Below are 16,688 nucleotides of genomic sequence, written 5' to 3'. Positions count from 1 at the left end.
CCCCCCGCCTCGAGTTGTAATATTCGTTTTTCAAACGGCATAAACTGCAGTTAAGGTTTAGTGGAAATCATATCAAGCCCTAACCGCCAAAATAACGTAGGCGACATTTTTTTCAAAATTTTCTTTTTGATGCAGAAATGCATCTAGTTGCTCTAGGAATATTTCTGCGTCAAAAAGAAAATTTTGAAAAAAGTATCGCTTACGTTATTTTGGCGGTTAGGGCTCAATATATTAGCCTTCCTTGATTGAATCTGCTCATGTCTGACCGAAGCCATTGTTAACTTCTGCCATGACTCCTGTACAGAACCTACTAAATCTAACAAGAGGAAGTCGCAAATAGAACCAACTGGAAAAACGAATGACCACAAACCCGAACGGAAAGGTCCATTTACTATACTGATGGCTTCAAGACAAGCCATGGCATCGGAAGAGCGGTATTGGATGCACAATTCGAATGTCTCCTTTTGACTAGACTAGGGCAGAATAACTCTGTGCTGAGGTGCATGCAATTGAGACTTGTATGAGGCAATATATAGACATTGGGGCAACAAACAAACATGTTAACGTACACTCTGACAGCAGGGTGGCGCTCTTCGCACTGAAAGTACACGAGGTCACCACAAAGATGGAATGACGCTGCTTTGGGATTTTTAAACTCATAGCCGAACTCCCGTTCGGAAAGGGGCTTCACATACGACCTTTCATCGGTCTAACGATGTCTGTTAGGCGGAGTGTTATATCCGCATGAAATAGAGAGAGTAGCATAACTGCGCAAGGAGGGAGGGTAATAGACAAGCAATGTAATAATAATAAAAAGATTTTCGTTTGATTATTTTGAGAAATCAAAAAGAAAATTTAAAATCCAAAAATACATTGCTCTGAGCTCCAAGACGCTTCTGGAAAAGCTTGCACTGTGACCAGTTTCACAGTATAGCTACATTAATATGAAAGCTCGGAACGGCCCGATTTTCTGTGTGAACGCACCCTAATGAATTGTATGAGAACTTTTTCATTGGCAGAAGCAGGGATCGAACCGAGATCATACGGAGTGATAGTATGCACTTCTGACAACTCTGCTAGAGCGCCGCCACGTTAACGAGTAAACTGAAGTGTGCGTCTTGATGCTATTACACAATTGGAGGGATCTACAGTTTTATACCGCCTTTATTGAGCATAGAACAATTATTGAGCTTGAGGCCATTTTTAATGAACAATCCTCTTTTTTATGTTGCTTTGACCAGTGATCGAAAGTTGGTCCTACGGAGTGGTAGTACGCATCTCTAGCCACTCGGCTGCAGCCGCCATACTGCATTATACTTATCTCAAAACGCAAGGTTTCTAACTAAAGTTTATTCCATCATAAACTTCTTCAAAACTGGCTGCACTATTATATCGGCACTAGATTTTCATGAACCGAAAAATTTAAGAAGACAGCTTCACTGCACGCTCATAAATAAACATAGATTTTTTCCTTTCAAATGTGGATATTCTCTAATTTATGCAATTTTAACACTGCTAAGGAAAAGTAGTTGCTACAAAGTTGCTGAGCGATTTCAATGTACCCCGGACTTTTCAACTTTTTATGTATGTACTCGTAAATATGTGTGTTAGTGTGTGTGTGGATATTATTTTGTGTGGGCGAAAGCAGCTGCAGGTAATTTAAATGCCATTCAAGTTGTAAGCTACCTATGCAGATGCTGACAGCGCCGCTTGCTAGAGCTTTCTTAGTTGAAAATTACGCATTCATTATTGTATTTTTCATGCAATTTTCACTTACCTACGCTGAGCAGAGAGAAAATGACAGCTGCAAGCAGCTGTTGCCACATTGGCGCGCGTACATTTGGCTGACGTGAGTGCATCCTGTCGCTCGCGCACTGGCCGGGTGCTATCAGCTATCACTAGTCTACGCGCACACAGCAATTAAAGTTGATGCGGCGATTTATTGTTGTTGTAACAATTGATGTAGCTGCAATTGGTGTTACTGTTCCTTTTGTTGTTGCTTTACATTATCACAGCAGCACCCGTAGTATGCGTGATATTTAAAAACTTTGTCCGTCACTCAAGCCCTCACACTCATTCACTTGCTCACTCGCTGTCACACAGCTGTCACTTGTGCAGTCAGTTTAACTGCACCTTCACACGGAAACTTTTTTATCTTCAGTACTCCTTCTGCTTTACACTGCTGCACTCACTCAGTCGCGATTGTTTTTTTGCTGGCTGCAGCTGAGGTTTTTCGGCTGACTTGCCGCCACTCGCCATATTCGCATTGCGGATTTGTGCTCTAAATTGTTGTCTATTCACATGGAAATCTCGTCACTTCCCTTCACTTCAATGCAATGCACTTAACTTTCAATTCCACTTCGTTCACTCACTGCGACTGCCACGACCAGCCCAGACTGCTATTGCAACAGAGCGTATGCGATGGCACTTGCCGCGGGAAGTTAGTGGGTTTACGAAGGGAATTATTACGATTGCCAGCCGTTCGTCGGAGTGTCATTCTGCTAGTGTCAGATTTGATATTTTTTACGCCAGCATAGCAGACACGAACAACTTGCCGCCGCTCGTAGTGGCGCAGCAGAAACAAATAGCCGTATTTGTGCGCCTACAACTTTTGTTTTATTGCTGCGCTACGTAAATATTTGTGTCACATCCTCTCACAAATGGCGACTTTTTATCCGCGCCGTGATACCCATAAATAATATGTAATAAAAATTTGAAAGTAAGCGCAAACAATAACAAAATAGTTGAATAAAATATTTTGTATATTCTTTTATTGAAGCGAATGGGCCGTAAGACCTGCTCTGATTTTCGGTTAAACAGCGTTGCGGGCTGCCTATTTTATGATTGTTTTATGAATTTTCAGTGGCACTTTATAGCGTGGAAAGTTTTTGTTTTCGAAAAGCCATTCTGAGTATGAGCACGACAGTTTATAAGCATTTGTCGTGCTGGCTACAGTTTTTCCCAGCCCTTATGAAACTTTCGTCAATACACACAGGCGCACACAACAAACTGACTTCAAGTGTTATTGCGAGCTAGTTAGACTGCCACTTTGCCACTTTTATTGCTTTCCTGTTTGTTAGCCCAAACGTTAGCATTTATTTACTTATTTCACTACTTCTGTCCCGCCCTTCGGTCCGGGCTCGTTTCACTTGAGCTGTTGTTGCTGGTTCAGTTGTTTTTTACTTTCATCTTTCATTGTTTTCACTACACACTTTGCCCTTTCCAGTTCATTTGCGTAGCTAATGTAGATTTTCTTGCTGCGATTATCGATAAATATTCCTGGCCCTTAAGGATTAGGCAATGCTCCATACTTTCTGCTTATTCGCTTCATCCTACAGCAACAACCTCTGGCTACCTTGGCTTACTTTGGTTATCTCGTCTTTAATTCCACTTTTCTTTTTGCTGCTTGGTTGCATATCGGTTCAACTGTGGTGTTTTATTTGTATTTGTACTGCCTTTTTTTTGCTTTCTATTCTACTCGCCCTTTTTTGCACTTACTTTTCCTCTAGTTTACCGTGTTAACATTCTCTAAGGAGCTGCGATTTATTGTTATGGTTCATTTGCTTATTTGCTCACCGAATTTATCTGCAAAGGCATGAGAGAAAAAAAGAAAAATTAAATAAATAAAAGGAGCGTTCTTTAGATGGAAAGGTAAAAATATGTAAATATTAAGTCTTTGTTTAGTAATAAATGGTTGTACTTTTGTTGGGCTAAGCAAACTAGGATTTTCTTGCCTATTTATTACCTAGCGGTCCTGGTGGGATTCCATGATTGATGAAGCCTTGGCAGTGCAGATCTATGTAAAACATAAATTTTTTGTGATTTATTATTAAAACTGTTCAGGTGGTTTGTACATATATTTGTTTTAAGGATCTAAAAATTTTTCTGGTTAAGTGGTTTCAAAAGCATAGAAATTTCACTCCACGGGGAGTTATTTTAAATACTGAAATATTTTTACATAAATTCACATAAAACATTTACATTTTTACCCTTATGCGCTAAGAGAATGACTAAGGAAGTAAAAAGGATTGTGAAACTTACCGAAACATTAAGCTTTGATAAATATTTGAAATATGGACCCAAAAAACCAGTTCATACACACATACATACGAGTACTAAGTGTGCAGTTTTGGGCAATGAAAGGAAAATAAGCAAATACCAGTCCAAAACTTCCCGCTAAAATCAACCAAGACCCACCAAAGTTTTATTTAAGTTTTTAATTAATTTTTAATGTCAAGTTCTTCATTTTACTGTACAGACTTACACAAATGTTTATCTCTTTACACATACATACATATGTATGTACATATGTATCATTATTATTATTATTATTACGTCGGGAATACACGCGCTGCGACCTAAGAAGATCTGTTGTGCTTAACCCTAATAGTAATCACTCCTACCTTATTCTCTTTAAGAAGTTAGGCACTTTGGAGAGCGTCATGTTAAAAATTTTGGATGAAGAAGACAATCGTTCCCGATTCTGTACCAGTCTGCTATTTATGATACGTGGGCAATGTATTTGGGCTCCAAACTTTGCGATACAATCAGCTTTCCTTGCCTTCAAACCCTTCATGTCCGAGAACTCACCACAGGGTTACGTTATTGTGAGCTTCCAAGTAGTTCAAAAAAGTTTCACAGCCTTCTACAAAGCAGTCTAAGGCCTTTAACCTGCCTGACTATCCGACACAATATTCAATTTTCTCTCTGACTTTCTGAAATTTCGGTCCGAATACGCCTGCCCCAGTACTCGTCCACCTTTTATTCATCGGTATACCATGCTTGGGACCTTTCGTCAATCATAGCAATTATCACTTCACAGCAGTCCCTTTCAGGAATTCTAACCTTGTAAAGTTTGTAGAAGGATAACTCAGGAATGGCTTTAGAACCTTCAAATTACCCCTTTCTCTGTCTCTGTCAGGTAGACAATGGTGGACCCCACCGGTGAAATATTCATGCAAACAAGGTTGCTAAAATGTTGAGAATACATATGTCATATTTTTCGCAAATAACTATTATTGTCGCGGAACCTACCAAAATCCAATCTTGCCTACCAACCTACCAAATAAAAAAAAAACTTCCAGTTTTGGTAGTAAAAGCCCATGTTGGGCAACACTGGTCGGAACCAAGGCCGCTAATTTTAAAGTGGAATAATAGATTGGCGCTTACACATATGTATGTATTTTAGTGTTTGGCCAAACTTCTCCTCCGATTTGTGGCGTACGACTTGATGTTGCCACACAAAGGGGAGGGACCTACAGTTTTACGCCGACTCCGAGCGGCGATTTTATTTTTACGAGAAGCTGTTTTACATGGCAGAAATACACTCCGACGTTTTCCATTGCCTGCCGAGGGGCAACCGCTATTAGAAAAAACCCTTTTATGTTTTTTTTTTATGCTAGGTTGAACCGAGCTTGAACACAGACCCTTCGGAGTGGTAGTGCGCATTGGTTACCATTACAACACAGCGGCCGCTGTAGAATACGTGATATGATTTAGAGCACCTTCAAGTTAAAAACTGAAGCGCGTATCGCAAATTTACTTCAATAGTGTCACAATCCAAACAAAAAAATATATATATATATATATATATATATATATATATTGAGCTAAGTATGCAGAAATTACCGCTATATCTTTTTTAATGTTGTGTAAAACTGTCATTGATTACCAGTATTTTACTATAACAAAATATGCATTCATTTTTACTATGTGAGTGTATTTAAATTCAAAATTTTAATCCGTTTTTCTCGAGTTACCGTTTTTTGAATTATGACACTATTGAAGTAAAGGAGCGATATGTAAACTAAATATTAATTTTGTTATAATTGAATTGAACTGAATACTATGGACATCTGTTACCGGGTTTCCATCTTCATTTTTGCAGGAGCTAGCCCCGGTCTCAAAACCATTTGATTGCTGCCGGCTGCCAATACGGCTATGTAGAGTGACGTTCACCTTCAGCTCCGTCCAAATTGGGAAGGACCTCTCCGCGCCTTTTGAGACCAAACGAGGTTTTAGACAAAGCGATTCACTCTCGTGCAACTTTTTCAATCTGGTGCAGGAAAGCGTAATAAGAGCTGCCAATCTGAATCGCAGCGGCACCATGTATAGCAAAAGAACGATGCTGCTGGCATATGCAGATGATGTCTATATCGTAGGTCTGAAACAAAGGGACGTATCCGCAGCATTTTCCAGTTTAGAAAAAGAAGCTAAAGAGGTTGGTCCAGCGGTGAACGAGGGAAAGACAAAGTACCTCCTGGCAACATATAAAGAGTCCACGCGAAGTGGATGGCGGATATCGGAGAAGATGGAATGACGAACTCTATGAGCTTTTTAACGACATGGACATAGTTAAGCGCATAAAAATACAGCGATTGTGTTGGCTTGGACATGTCGTACGCATGGTGAAAAGATCCTTCGACTCCACACCCATGGGTGGACAACGAAAGCAAGGGCGCCCACGAACGCAATGGAAGGACCAAGTGCAGAAGGACCTGTCTACGCTCGGGATAACCAGAGAACCTTTTTGGTCTCGGCCCAAACCGACAAACGGTTGTTGTGCCAAATAAGAAGAAGAAGAATTTAACTGAATAAATAAATACAAATATAAAATATTAATAATTAGCATTAGAAAAACAGACCCATATTAACCATCAGCTAACAAATATTTTCCATTATCAGTATCTGCTGTGAGTTAATATTTGACCAGCGCCATCTGTCATTAAATAGTAAAAAGGTGTGCGTGTGGACTACACTACTTCGATTCATTATACCAGGTCCCACTTGTACCCAGGGTAATCTAACTTTGTTCGCATAACACCTTTTGGGAATCGAGATAAATTTAGACATATGTATGTAGATCTATCAAAATGCTCAGAATGAACAGAGAAGTCGATTAAGTCTTGTCTCTCTGTCTGTCCGTCCGTCTGACTGACTGCCTGACCGCGTACTCGAATTCGGATAATAACCATCCAGCAAACACAGTCTCTGAAGAGCGTGTCAGACGTTGCAGTGCAATATATTTCCAAAAGGCTGTCAAATTGAGAAATTTCAGAAAGCAGTTGCAAGTCAAACTTTTCTTGCAAAGTGTTATTCGAAAGAGGTTTTTTTTATTTCCGAAAGGCGAATTGCAGCTTGCTAGTGCAGCACGAGAAAGTTGAAACATATTTCTGAAACCGATTTGCGCACTCTCAATTGCAGACACATCTTGCAACTTTTATTTCTGAAACAGATATCCGAAATGTGATAGAAAATTTCTCTTTCTCAATTTGACAGCGAATTGCATGGAAAAGTTAGAAATATTGCCACCTCTGACACGCTATTAATTTTAGAGTAATACTTTGATTTTACATTTGGATTCTAATGTAGTTCTCGAAACGAAAATCAGGTTATAGAACTTGTTTACTAGAATTCGATTTGAGGATGATTAGAAAAAACCAGACATAATAAACCAATTAGGATTGAACGCTATAAAACGATTAGATATCTAACCTCTTTCTCGATATTGAGAACTAAGTCCCCTTTGTGTAGAGAATGCTATAATTCTCGAAAGTTTCTCCAATCGTCTTCTAACCTTCTACGTTAGAGAAACACACTAGATTGGAGTCGTTTTCTAATCGTAACAGTAATTTACAAATTGAGGAAAACTTCGATATATCTATATATGTATATGTACATATTATAAAATGAGGTGCCCCAAAGCGTCTGTTGTCTGTCTGAACGCAGTAAACTCAAAAATTACGAATTGGATTTTATTAGGGTTTTCAGTAGTGAACGGTGTTATTCATGAGGAAGGTTTTCGCATATAATTTCTTATGGTTTAAAATACGATGGTAGACTTTTTTGCATTCGCATTTTTTTTCGAATTAATGCATAAATTTTTAATTCATGATTATAAACACTAAATCAAAACTAACTACCGTAATACTAGTTTTTGTATTAGTTGCTGTACTATCCATAAGCTGTTATATTTCCCGCTCTGATTTTTGAGTTAGTTCACTTTAGATCTAAGTGTGCGATATATGAAATCAATTGCACACTCATGGAAAAAGTGGAGATTATTGGAAAAGGGGTGTGGAACTTCTCATATTTACTGCATGCACACACACAGAGATATTCATGGTAGAATACTGGAGCTTGGTACAGATCTATATGAAATCACTCTCATACTCATACAGAATATTGGGGCAAACGCACTGAAACTATTACCCTACCAGAAGAGACTGGGTAAATGCTCCATATTTTACAACTAGTTTTTACTTGGTGTATTGGGCAAAGTTTCTATGAATTTCTTAACAGCAATGTGAAAATTGTATCGCATTCTACTGTACATTTTTATGTGCGTGTGAGTTTTTTTAATATCCTGAGGTTTGTGTACATTAGGGCGGATCGATTTTTTTCCATAAAATCGTACATACGGAAAATGCTCTACGTATCATTCTGAGCAACTTTGCTTACGAAAAACCATTGGGTCTAAAACCAATTTTGAGCTACCGAATTTTAAGGCGAAGTTTCATATCATGTAATACAAATTTTGATTTTTTTTATTTATATTAATTTCAGTCAAAGAAAACAATAGTTTCTTGCTGACAAAATTGGCTAGCAGCTAATTGGAAGAGACCCCCCTGTAGGGAGTGACGTTAGCTTATACCTAACTTTAGTCTGTTTACATGAACACTAGTGCTAGCTATTAACTGTATATTTTGTTCGAAAAAAGCTAACAACTTTTGTGGGAAGATGGCCTCAAAAAAATTCAGACCTGGATACCTCTGCATTACATGTCAACTAACTTGTAACTAGCTACTTTTGGACATAAAATATCAATAAAATACATTTTGTTAATTTTTTATTTATTTTGATTTGTTAGCATTTTTATTTATTTAATTTATATCCAACATTGCATTAATGTCAGACATATAATGATAATATAAAATTTTGAACTTCATTTTATTTGTCCGGAATTAGAAAAAGAATTTGTGAAGTGCAGAAAAAAAATGTATTCAAAGTAGTTTTTGGATGAGGATTTTTAAACAGAAACTTTTAAAGAAAACAAACCCCCGATTGCGCCTACATGACTCCTGCACGTTTTCATCATATTATTTATCATAGTTAATTAAAATGAAAAAAAGCTAACTACAAGTTGGTTATTTTTAACAATTGATAATTTTTCACTGCAGGGTCGGTAAGAGCATTTTTACAATAATTTCTATAATTCTTTTCTTTAAAGGAAAGGTGTTACCTCACAGGTTGTCCCATTCTAATTTTGTTTAAATCGGATCATTTGATCGTGAAGAGATTAACGATAATCTTAAATTTTTTATGAAAATTGAAATCGGTATTGTCTTTTGCTCAAAAATTACTTGCTATTTTTAATTTGTCATACAATTTGTTTTTTTATAAAAGTTAATAATTTTTTTTACATATTACTGGGATCTCAATAACTTGAAATTCTCGTTTTGAGCTAGAATTGTTGTACGTTCTGTTTGCAGAAAAAAAACTGCATCGAGACGAAAGCTATTCACGCGTTTATCTTGACGCCCAATATCAGGCAAGGCAAACTTCGTCCCCCTAAAACCTTGCTTTTTTTTTAAATTAAACCTTATGGTCCAAGATTATTTCTTTTCTATAAATAAGCATTTACACCATTTCTGGAGAGTTCAATCTTTTTAAGCTGTGATTTAATCGCCCCTATTATCATATTTCCCAATGCCACGTACTGAGTACGTCTAGTTGTTATATATGTATGTATGTATATACGTATGTATGTGTTCTAATAATTGAATTACATAATGAACATTAAATATTTGCTTAGTTGTGGGGAACAAATCTTATAGCAACCACAACCGCAGGCTATATCTAAAATCACACCCTAAAAATGTAAATGTGCCTTTTAACTGTCTTCCGGCTACAATAGGCCTACCTATTTCATTATAAAAGGTTGCAAGTTTTTCACACTATAGTTCGCACTTCAATTCTTTCGACACTTTCGGCTCTGTGCGCAAGCAACTAGCACGAACCCAGAGAGAAACGATATGTTCTAAATGCATATACATATATATTTATTCTTAAGTGTATATTATCTAGTTATGCCATTTGGCAAATATAATGTGGATTTATTTATGTATGTATGTTCATATATATATGTACATATATGCTTGTTTTTAAAGAGGATTTTCATATTATCACTTTCGGTTTCCGTCTGTACGTATGTACATACATATATCATGTCTAACGCTCCTAATATTGCGATTACTCGATTTAGAAATTCCTCACCCTAAATTTTACATTTTTAGTGGACTTTTGAGAAACTAGTTCAAAAGATAATGATGACCTTTTCTTGCTGGGCATTGCAAAACATACATACACATGACCTGATCTGACCTAAGGTTCAGCGATGTATGTAATGTTATCATTTTACGTTAGTAACTTTTCCAAGTGATTTAAATTTTTACAAGTCATTTAATTAAAACATTTTCTTAAATAAGTATAAGTACACATATAAATATGTATGTATGTATGTAAAAGCATCTGAACGTGTTTAAACGATTTTCTCTATGATGGTAAGACATATAGGATGTTTATGTTCATACACTGAATGTTTGTGTGTGTGTGTTGTGCATACACACACACATATCTAAGTGTGTTAATATATACAAAAGCAGTTAAAAGTGATAAGATTGTCTATGAAATGCTGTTTTTGATTATCATACGCCTCTAGGCTTGAACATAGATAACATTCACCCAATTTGCACTCTCTCCTCTTACCCTCCACGTTCATCAAATTCCCACAGCGTTAAGTGTTGACATCCTTTTGCTTTGCTTGCTTTTGGTGGTGTTGGTGTTGCTGTTTGTTTCTTTCCACCACCACATACATGCTTACATAGGTTGACACCCACACAGCTTCTTGGAAATGCTGTGTTTTCCCTAGGCTATTTCACCAGCCTTCGCCGCAACTTTGCTTTGTTCCTCCACTTCCCCGGGGAAATTTATCTTAATGTTATTTCAAAACTTTCACTTGCAGAATTATTTTCTCTTTACTTAAACGAAAGTTAACACAACTAAAGACATTACATAACAGATTACGTGTCTATTGGAACAAACTCATTTTCTAAGAGAAATATTCACTTGTATGTGTCTGTCAAGTGTTTTGGTGTGCGTCAGTCAGTCGAGGTTCCCTTAAATAACTTGGCTTCCAGTGGCGAAAGTTCGTTTTTAGTACAAATAAATAGTAGCAAATTGTTATGATGTTGCTGTTTATATTAAAAGATTGTGTTTTACCTATTTGCCACACCAAATAAATATTTTTGTATTTTTCTCGATTGTATGCAGTCAGATATGACTTAGTTATTTATTAAAATACGGACATATGTACATATTTAGTACATATGTGAATACATACGTGCATATGTATGTTCGTCTGTATGTAGGCGGAGTTCTTTTGAATGCAAATGTTTGGTAATAAGTTGAATGCCGTTAAATGTGTTTAAAATACATTTTTTCTAAATCAAAAAAAAAAAAGAAAATGTTGTATTTATATTAAAGATAGCAAAATATTCAAAATTTCTAAACTTAAATGGGGTTTTGAATATACTAATAGGTTTTCAGACCTATAAAATCTGTGAATATATACCGAAAATTCGCTGCAAAACTGGCTGTAGGACCCTACAATTTTACACCGATTCTGAACGGCGATTGAGTTTTTGTGAGAAGCTGAAGCACTCGGAGGTTTGCCATTGCCTGTCAAGGGGGTGACCACTGTTGGAAACAACTTTGTTATTTTTTTTTTTGATGTTAGTCGGAAACTGTGCTCGGACCCAGGCCCTGTGGAATAGTAGAGCGCACTGCTATCCATTACACCACAGCAGCCGACACATAAAAAATATTTCAAACAAATTTCTGGACTCACTTAAAAAGTAGGCTTTGGTTGTTGTAAGAACTTATTCCCTAAAAGATTATTCAGTTACTCGCGAAATTAAACTGGTTTCTTCCTTCGAATAATTACACTGCATAGAAGTGAAAATTAGCTTGGAATGTCACAAAGCACACAGTATCTATGTGCCTAATTGAGCAATAAAAATTTGATTACTTAAAGTCCCAAATACACCCTCAAAATCTAAACTAAGAGTCATAAAACCATTTTTCGGGGGCTTATAGTATTTTTTGGTTTTTGTCGCACAGTGTAATTTATGATCCATTGAGACTTACGGATTTTAATATGTTTTCGCACGTTGAGCAATTATTTTGTTACCATATTGCCTCTTTAATAGTAAATAGCACGACGTTAAAAATGAAAGCAATGATGATGGCTTATATTTTTAAAACATAACTTGTTAAAACAAAATATCTTCGATAAGCAATAACTTGAATGACCAAATTAAATATACATATATATATCTGAAATATGCATAAAGCCATAGAAGTTAATCTCTCTCGTGTATAATATCAAGTCATATAATTTCAATTATACTTAAACTAGCTCATATTTACGAACTTACCCTGCAGCAATAAGGCGGTAAATTTTCCGTTAAGGACTAGTACTGGTCAGAATTGGATATCTGCTTGCATCGAAAATGTCAGCCTTCGACCAATCCCCAAGGAACCGGCCTAGAGATAGACGAAAAGTACAGTTTGGCAGTGACAGGGTGGTGTTGTCTTGCAATTCAATAAAAAAAATTTAAAGAACACCACCCTGTAAATGTCCCAATCGCTTGGTCTGGCCTTGATACAAAGTGAAGATTTGAACACACATTTACAAGCGTGGCTGTAGCTCAGTGCGCAGAGAGGCTTGCCACTATTTGTTAGCTTTCAAGAGGGTCCGGGTTCAAATGCCGTCAGAAGGAACATGGTTATAAAATGATAAATTTTTTTTTGTGATTTCGAATTATGAAAAATCATCTGCGAAGTGCAGAACGCAATCTTACTCCAACGAAAAAAATCTCCAAAATTGGACTGGTCCAGGACAATCTTACGGTCATTGTTGATTGGACCGGTCCTTTCCCAATGACACGCCAATGCTAGAAATGGCAGTTAAAATCATTGGCGGGGGAATTATGAGGGACTAGTGCTGGTAACAATAGGGACTATCTGAGGGCTAACCTAGGGTGAGTCTGAATTGCTGCAGGGTACATACTCGTATACTTATACTATGCAGTTGTGTAAATATATGTATGTGTATATATGCATGTGAAATTGTGTACACGAACACATTGAGATGCATTTAAACATTAGATTATGCATAGTTTCATTTGATTTTATAAACGGACAATTTCTAATTATTTATTCAGCATCACTTGTACATACATACATAAATATGTACTTAAGTATACGTGCTCTACATGCACATATATTAGACTGCATCACTCCCCATACAAAAAAAAAGAATCGGTACTGTTTTTCCATAAAATTTTTTTGCACATAAATAAACAAAGTGGAAAAATGCGTTTCTATCGGGATTCCATAAGTCTAAATCAGAATAGTTTTGGCCCAGTTATTTAGGTTTGAAAAAAGTAAAAACGGTATCAAAAATCTCATTATTACGATTCCGTTGAAAAGATTTTAAAATATTTTTATGGGGGATTTTTTAAGCCTAATGTGTTTTGTCATCTGAGAGGACTTTTTTTTCAAAAAGTTGTTTAAGAAACTATTTTTATTCATAAAAAAACTCCATTTTTGAAGGTATTTTCAAATCAGTCCAGCTCGCTTAAATCTTAATATTTTTCCGAAATGTTTTGGTGGAAGTCTTAAAATATAATAGATTTTTTAATTCCGGTGGAAAACCGCAACTTTTTTGGTGATGTAGTCTAATATACATACACAAGTACATATTCTGCACACTACCAATTTACGATTTGTGGGTCAGAATAACAATATTCGCTTGATTACATTTCACCAAAAACGAAGCGCCAATTTAAAGCTTTAACCGAGTGTCAACCGACTATCTGCTTTCAGCCATTTACATACGTTCATATCTACATACACACATTGCTTCAACCCTGCAAAAATCGTTGGACCATGTAGTCTACTTGTGGTATATTGGAGTACTTACAAAAGTGTCCCTTTGTCATGCTGTAACGGACCAGCTCGTTTCTCTGCGCCAGCTTATTGTTTGTTACCCGATCACTGCTCGTGTTTTAAAGAATTGTGATTGAAGTTGAGCATTTAAAAGCACGTTTGCATGTCTGACTGTAGCTGAACATGTAGAGATGCTCGCTGTTAGCTGTTAGCTCCCAGCATGTTCGGGTTCGAATGCCGTCGGAGGCAACATGTAGTTTTTAATTTTTGGTTTTTATTAATTTCGAAAAAGCATCTGAGAAGTGAAAACCAAAAGCGTGTACAAACGAAAACATATAACAACAATGCTATTTTTAATATGTTGGAGTAGTTTTGTGCTACTCTGATCTAATGCAGGGATGTAGTATATGGTCCTGCCCTAGGACTTCGCAATGTCAATTGGACCATACTTTTTATATGAATTGTGGTTAATTTTGGAGTACTCCTTGGTCCTTAGGGGATACTCTTTACAGGCATGCATGGAGTAGTCGCGATTTTTGCAGGGAAACTGCAGCAGAACCCCAGTGTCACGGCGCTCCGGCTACATTCGTACAGATGATACCAATACATTTTTGAAAAACTCCCTCCCACGTCTCAAGAAAATCCCTACTTTTTCTCATGCAAATATAATTTTTCCCTACAAGTTTCGCAACATATCTTTCTCATACATCGAAATGAAACAAAAGATCGTTTGCAAATTCATCTTTCATTTTACACATTAGCAGCCACTTCCATTCTTCGCTCCCTTATTTAGACATTGATTTTATGTTATTTATAACAATATAATCGCGTTAATTGTACCTCGCTGTGGAAAAAAGTAGATAAATACGCGGTAAAAATGGCATTTAGCAATCTTGGGTCAAATGAGTATGATCAAGCGCAGACAAAGTACATAGTACTTTAAAAGTCTTGATTTTCAGTGGGTGTGTTCTTGCCCATATCAATGGTCCTCTGCAATAACGACACAATTCAGAATTGATAAATTCAAATGCCTTCCTACTGTTAAGTGGCTTATGTCTCCAATCCTTGTCTCAGCCGTGACTAATTCTTACTAAAGTAAGCAGTAAGATTACTGCAGTTAGTCGTAGGGATTCAGAAATTCACTATATATTAAGTTAATATTCAAAGTCTGTCCTTTTTTTCTTATATCGCAAATTTAAAGCTGAATTTCCATACATGTAGTCTCTTTTCCCTACTATTGGCATCACTGGATGCCACCTCAGCCATGACGACAGCGATAATAGCAGCAGCAGAGGCGGCTATAGCAACAACAACAAAAGGAGACATTCCTGCTGTAGCAGCCGAGGCAGAGCATTACCATCCGGCACCAAAAGGCAGGCAGTCAGTGCAGTGGTGCCGTGATTTGAGTGTAGATGTGGCGGTGTGGTGAGAGAGTGAAGTGCCCACAATGCATTTGCTCTGCTTTGTTTGTCGCCATGTCAGTCTTGCACTGCCCCTGGTTTGACGAGCAGATTCATCGCTAATGTGATTTGGCTGAGCGTTTATTCCCCACAAACATTCGTGTACATTAGGGTTGTCGCTTTGGGCTTTTCCTACCAAAATTGGTAGGATTTTTGCTCGTTGTTAGGATGGGAGGACGCTCAACATTTTGGTAGATTTCTTTGCTCATATAGCAGAAAACATTTTTTTTTGCTGTAGTGTGTCACTTTGTCAGCACTATGAGAAGGCTTACCAATATCAGTTTTACCCTCAGTATGTTTCTTGAATTGGTTCCACGATTTGCCGCTACGTATAAGTAGGCAGGTTTGTAAATTAGATATTTTTCTTTGAAATGCAATTGCGAATCGATAAAAATAAATGTATTTAATCCTGTAAAACGCATATTTCTCGATTAAAAGAAGTGGTAGGAAAGACGCCATTTTGGTAGGTTTATGAATCAGCTCTTGGTAGAAACGAAAATTGTTCAGTGGTAACCCTGATGTACATCTGTACTAACAGTATTCGTATTTGTTCGTATGTTTGCGCTTCTTCTTTACGTTTGTACTTAGCATCAAATCAGGGCAATGGCAGCAAGCTGCGAAGCTTTGATGGCGACCGAAATGTCACGGTACGGCAAAGAAGGCATATACATACATATACGCATACATATGTACATACCCTGCAGTAAAATTTATAGAGACAGTCTGTTAAAGCGCTAGTTCCACCCTATCTAGTTCAGAACTATCTCCGAACTAGATCAAACCGGCTGCAGAAAGGGACAGCTGAAACTTTCGGCATGCTAGTTGCGCGCTGTTGAGAAGTAAATGCACAAATTCTCACTTCTCGTACAATACGAAAATAGCTGAGCGCGAAGACCTCCGACTCTAACATCATTGGTCGCGAGTTCAAATCGCGATCGAGGCAGTTGTGATTTTCAGATTTAGTAAATTTAAAATAGAAGGGAAAATTATCAAATTTAATATAAACAAGTAAAAAAGCCCAAGTTTGGGTTATTGTACCAGAACTGTCCAAAATGGAACCAATTCAGAACTAGTTCTGCAGAAGGCGGCAATTTCCACTTCGTACGACCATGTAAAAAGAGACAGTTGAAAGCATTGCGTTGGGATAGATCGAGAACCAGTACCACCGCCCCAGCGCGTGTTTTTATACACAAACAGGCATTCATATTCATAGCA

At 37.1% G+C, this 16,688-nt stretch overlaps 1 protein-coding gene across 1 annotated transcript in view; it reads right to left on the bottom strand.

Moving 5' to 3' along the window:
- The window catches only part of LOC118744252 (zwei Ig domain protein zig-8), a gene marked incomplete at its 3' end in the record, with an annotated part of 190,573 nt that extends 186,992 nt beyond the window's left edge, over nt 1–3,581 (bottom strand). Inside the window, 1 exon segment of the mRNA XM_036477145.1 lies at nt 1,778–3,581. Within this exon segment, the coding sequence (XP_036333038.1) occupies nt 1,778–1,859 (82 nt within the window).
- Between the last annotated feature and the right edge of the window lie 13,107 nt (nt 3,582–16,688).

Source organism: Rhagoletis pomonella, unplaced genomic scaffold (assembly GCF_013731165.1).
Source record: "Rhagoletis pomonella isolate Grant_MI unplaced genomic scaffold, Rhpom_1.0 Rhpom_scaffold_00001, whole genome shotgun sequence".
Lineage (NCBI taxonomy): Eukaryota > Metazoa > Arthropoda > Insecta > Diptera > Tephritidae > Rhagoletis > Rhagoletis pomonella.
This window is presented reverse-complemented; position numbering and strand designations above follow the sequence as displayed.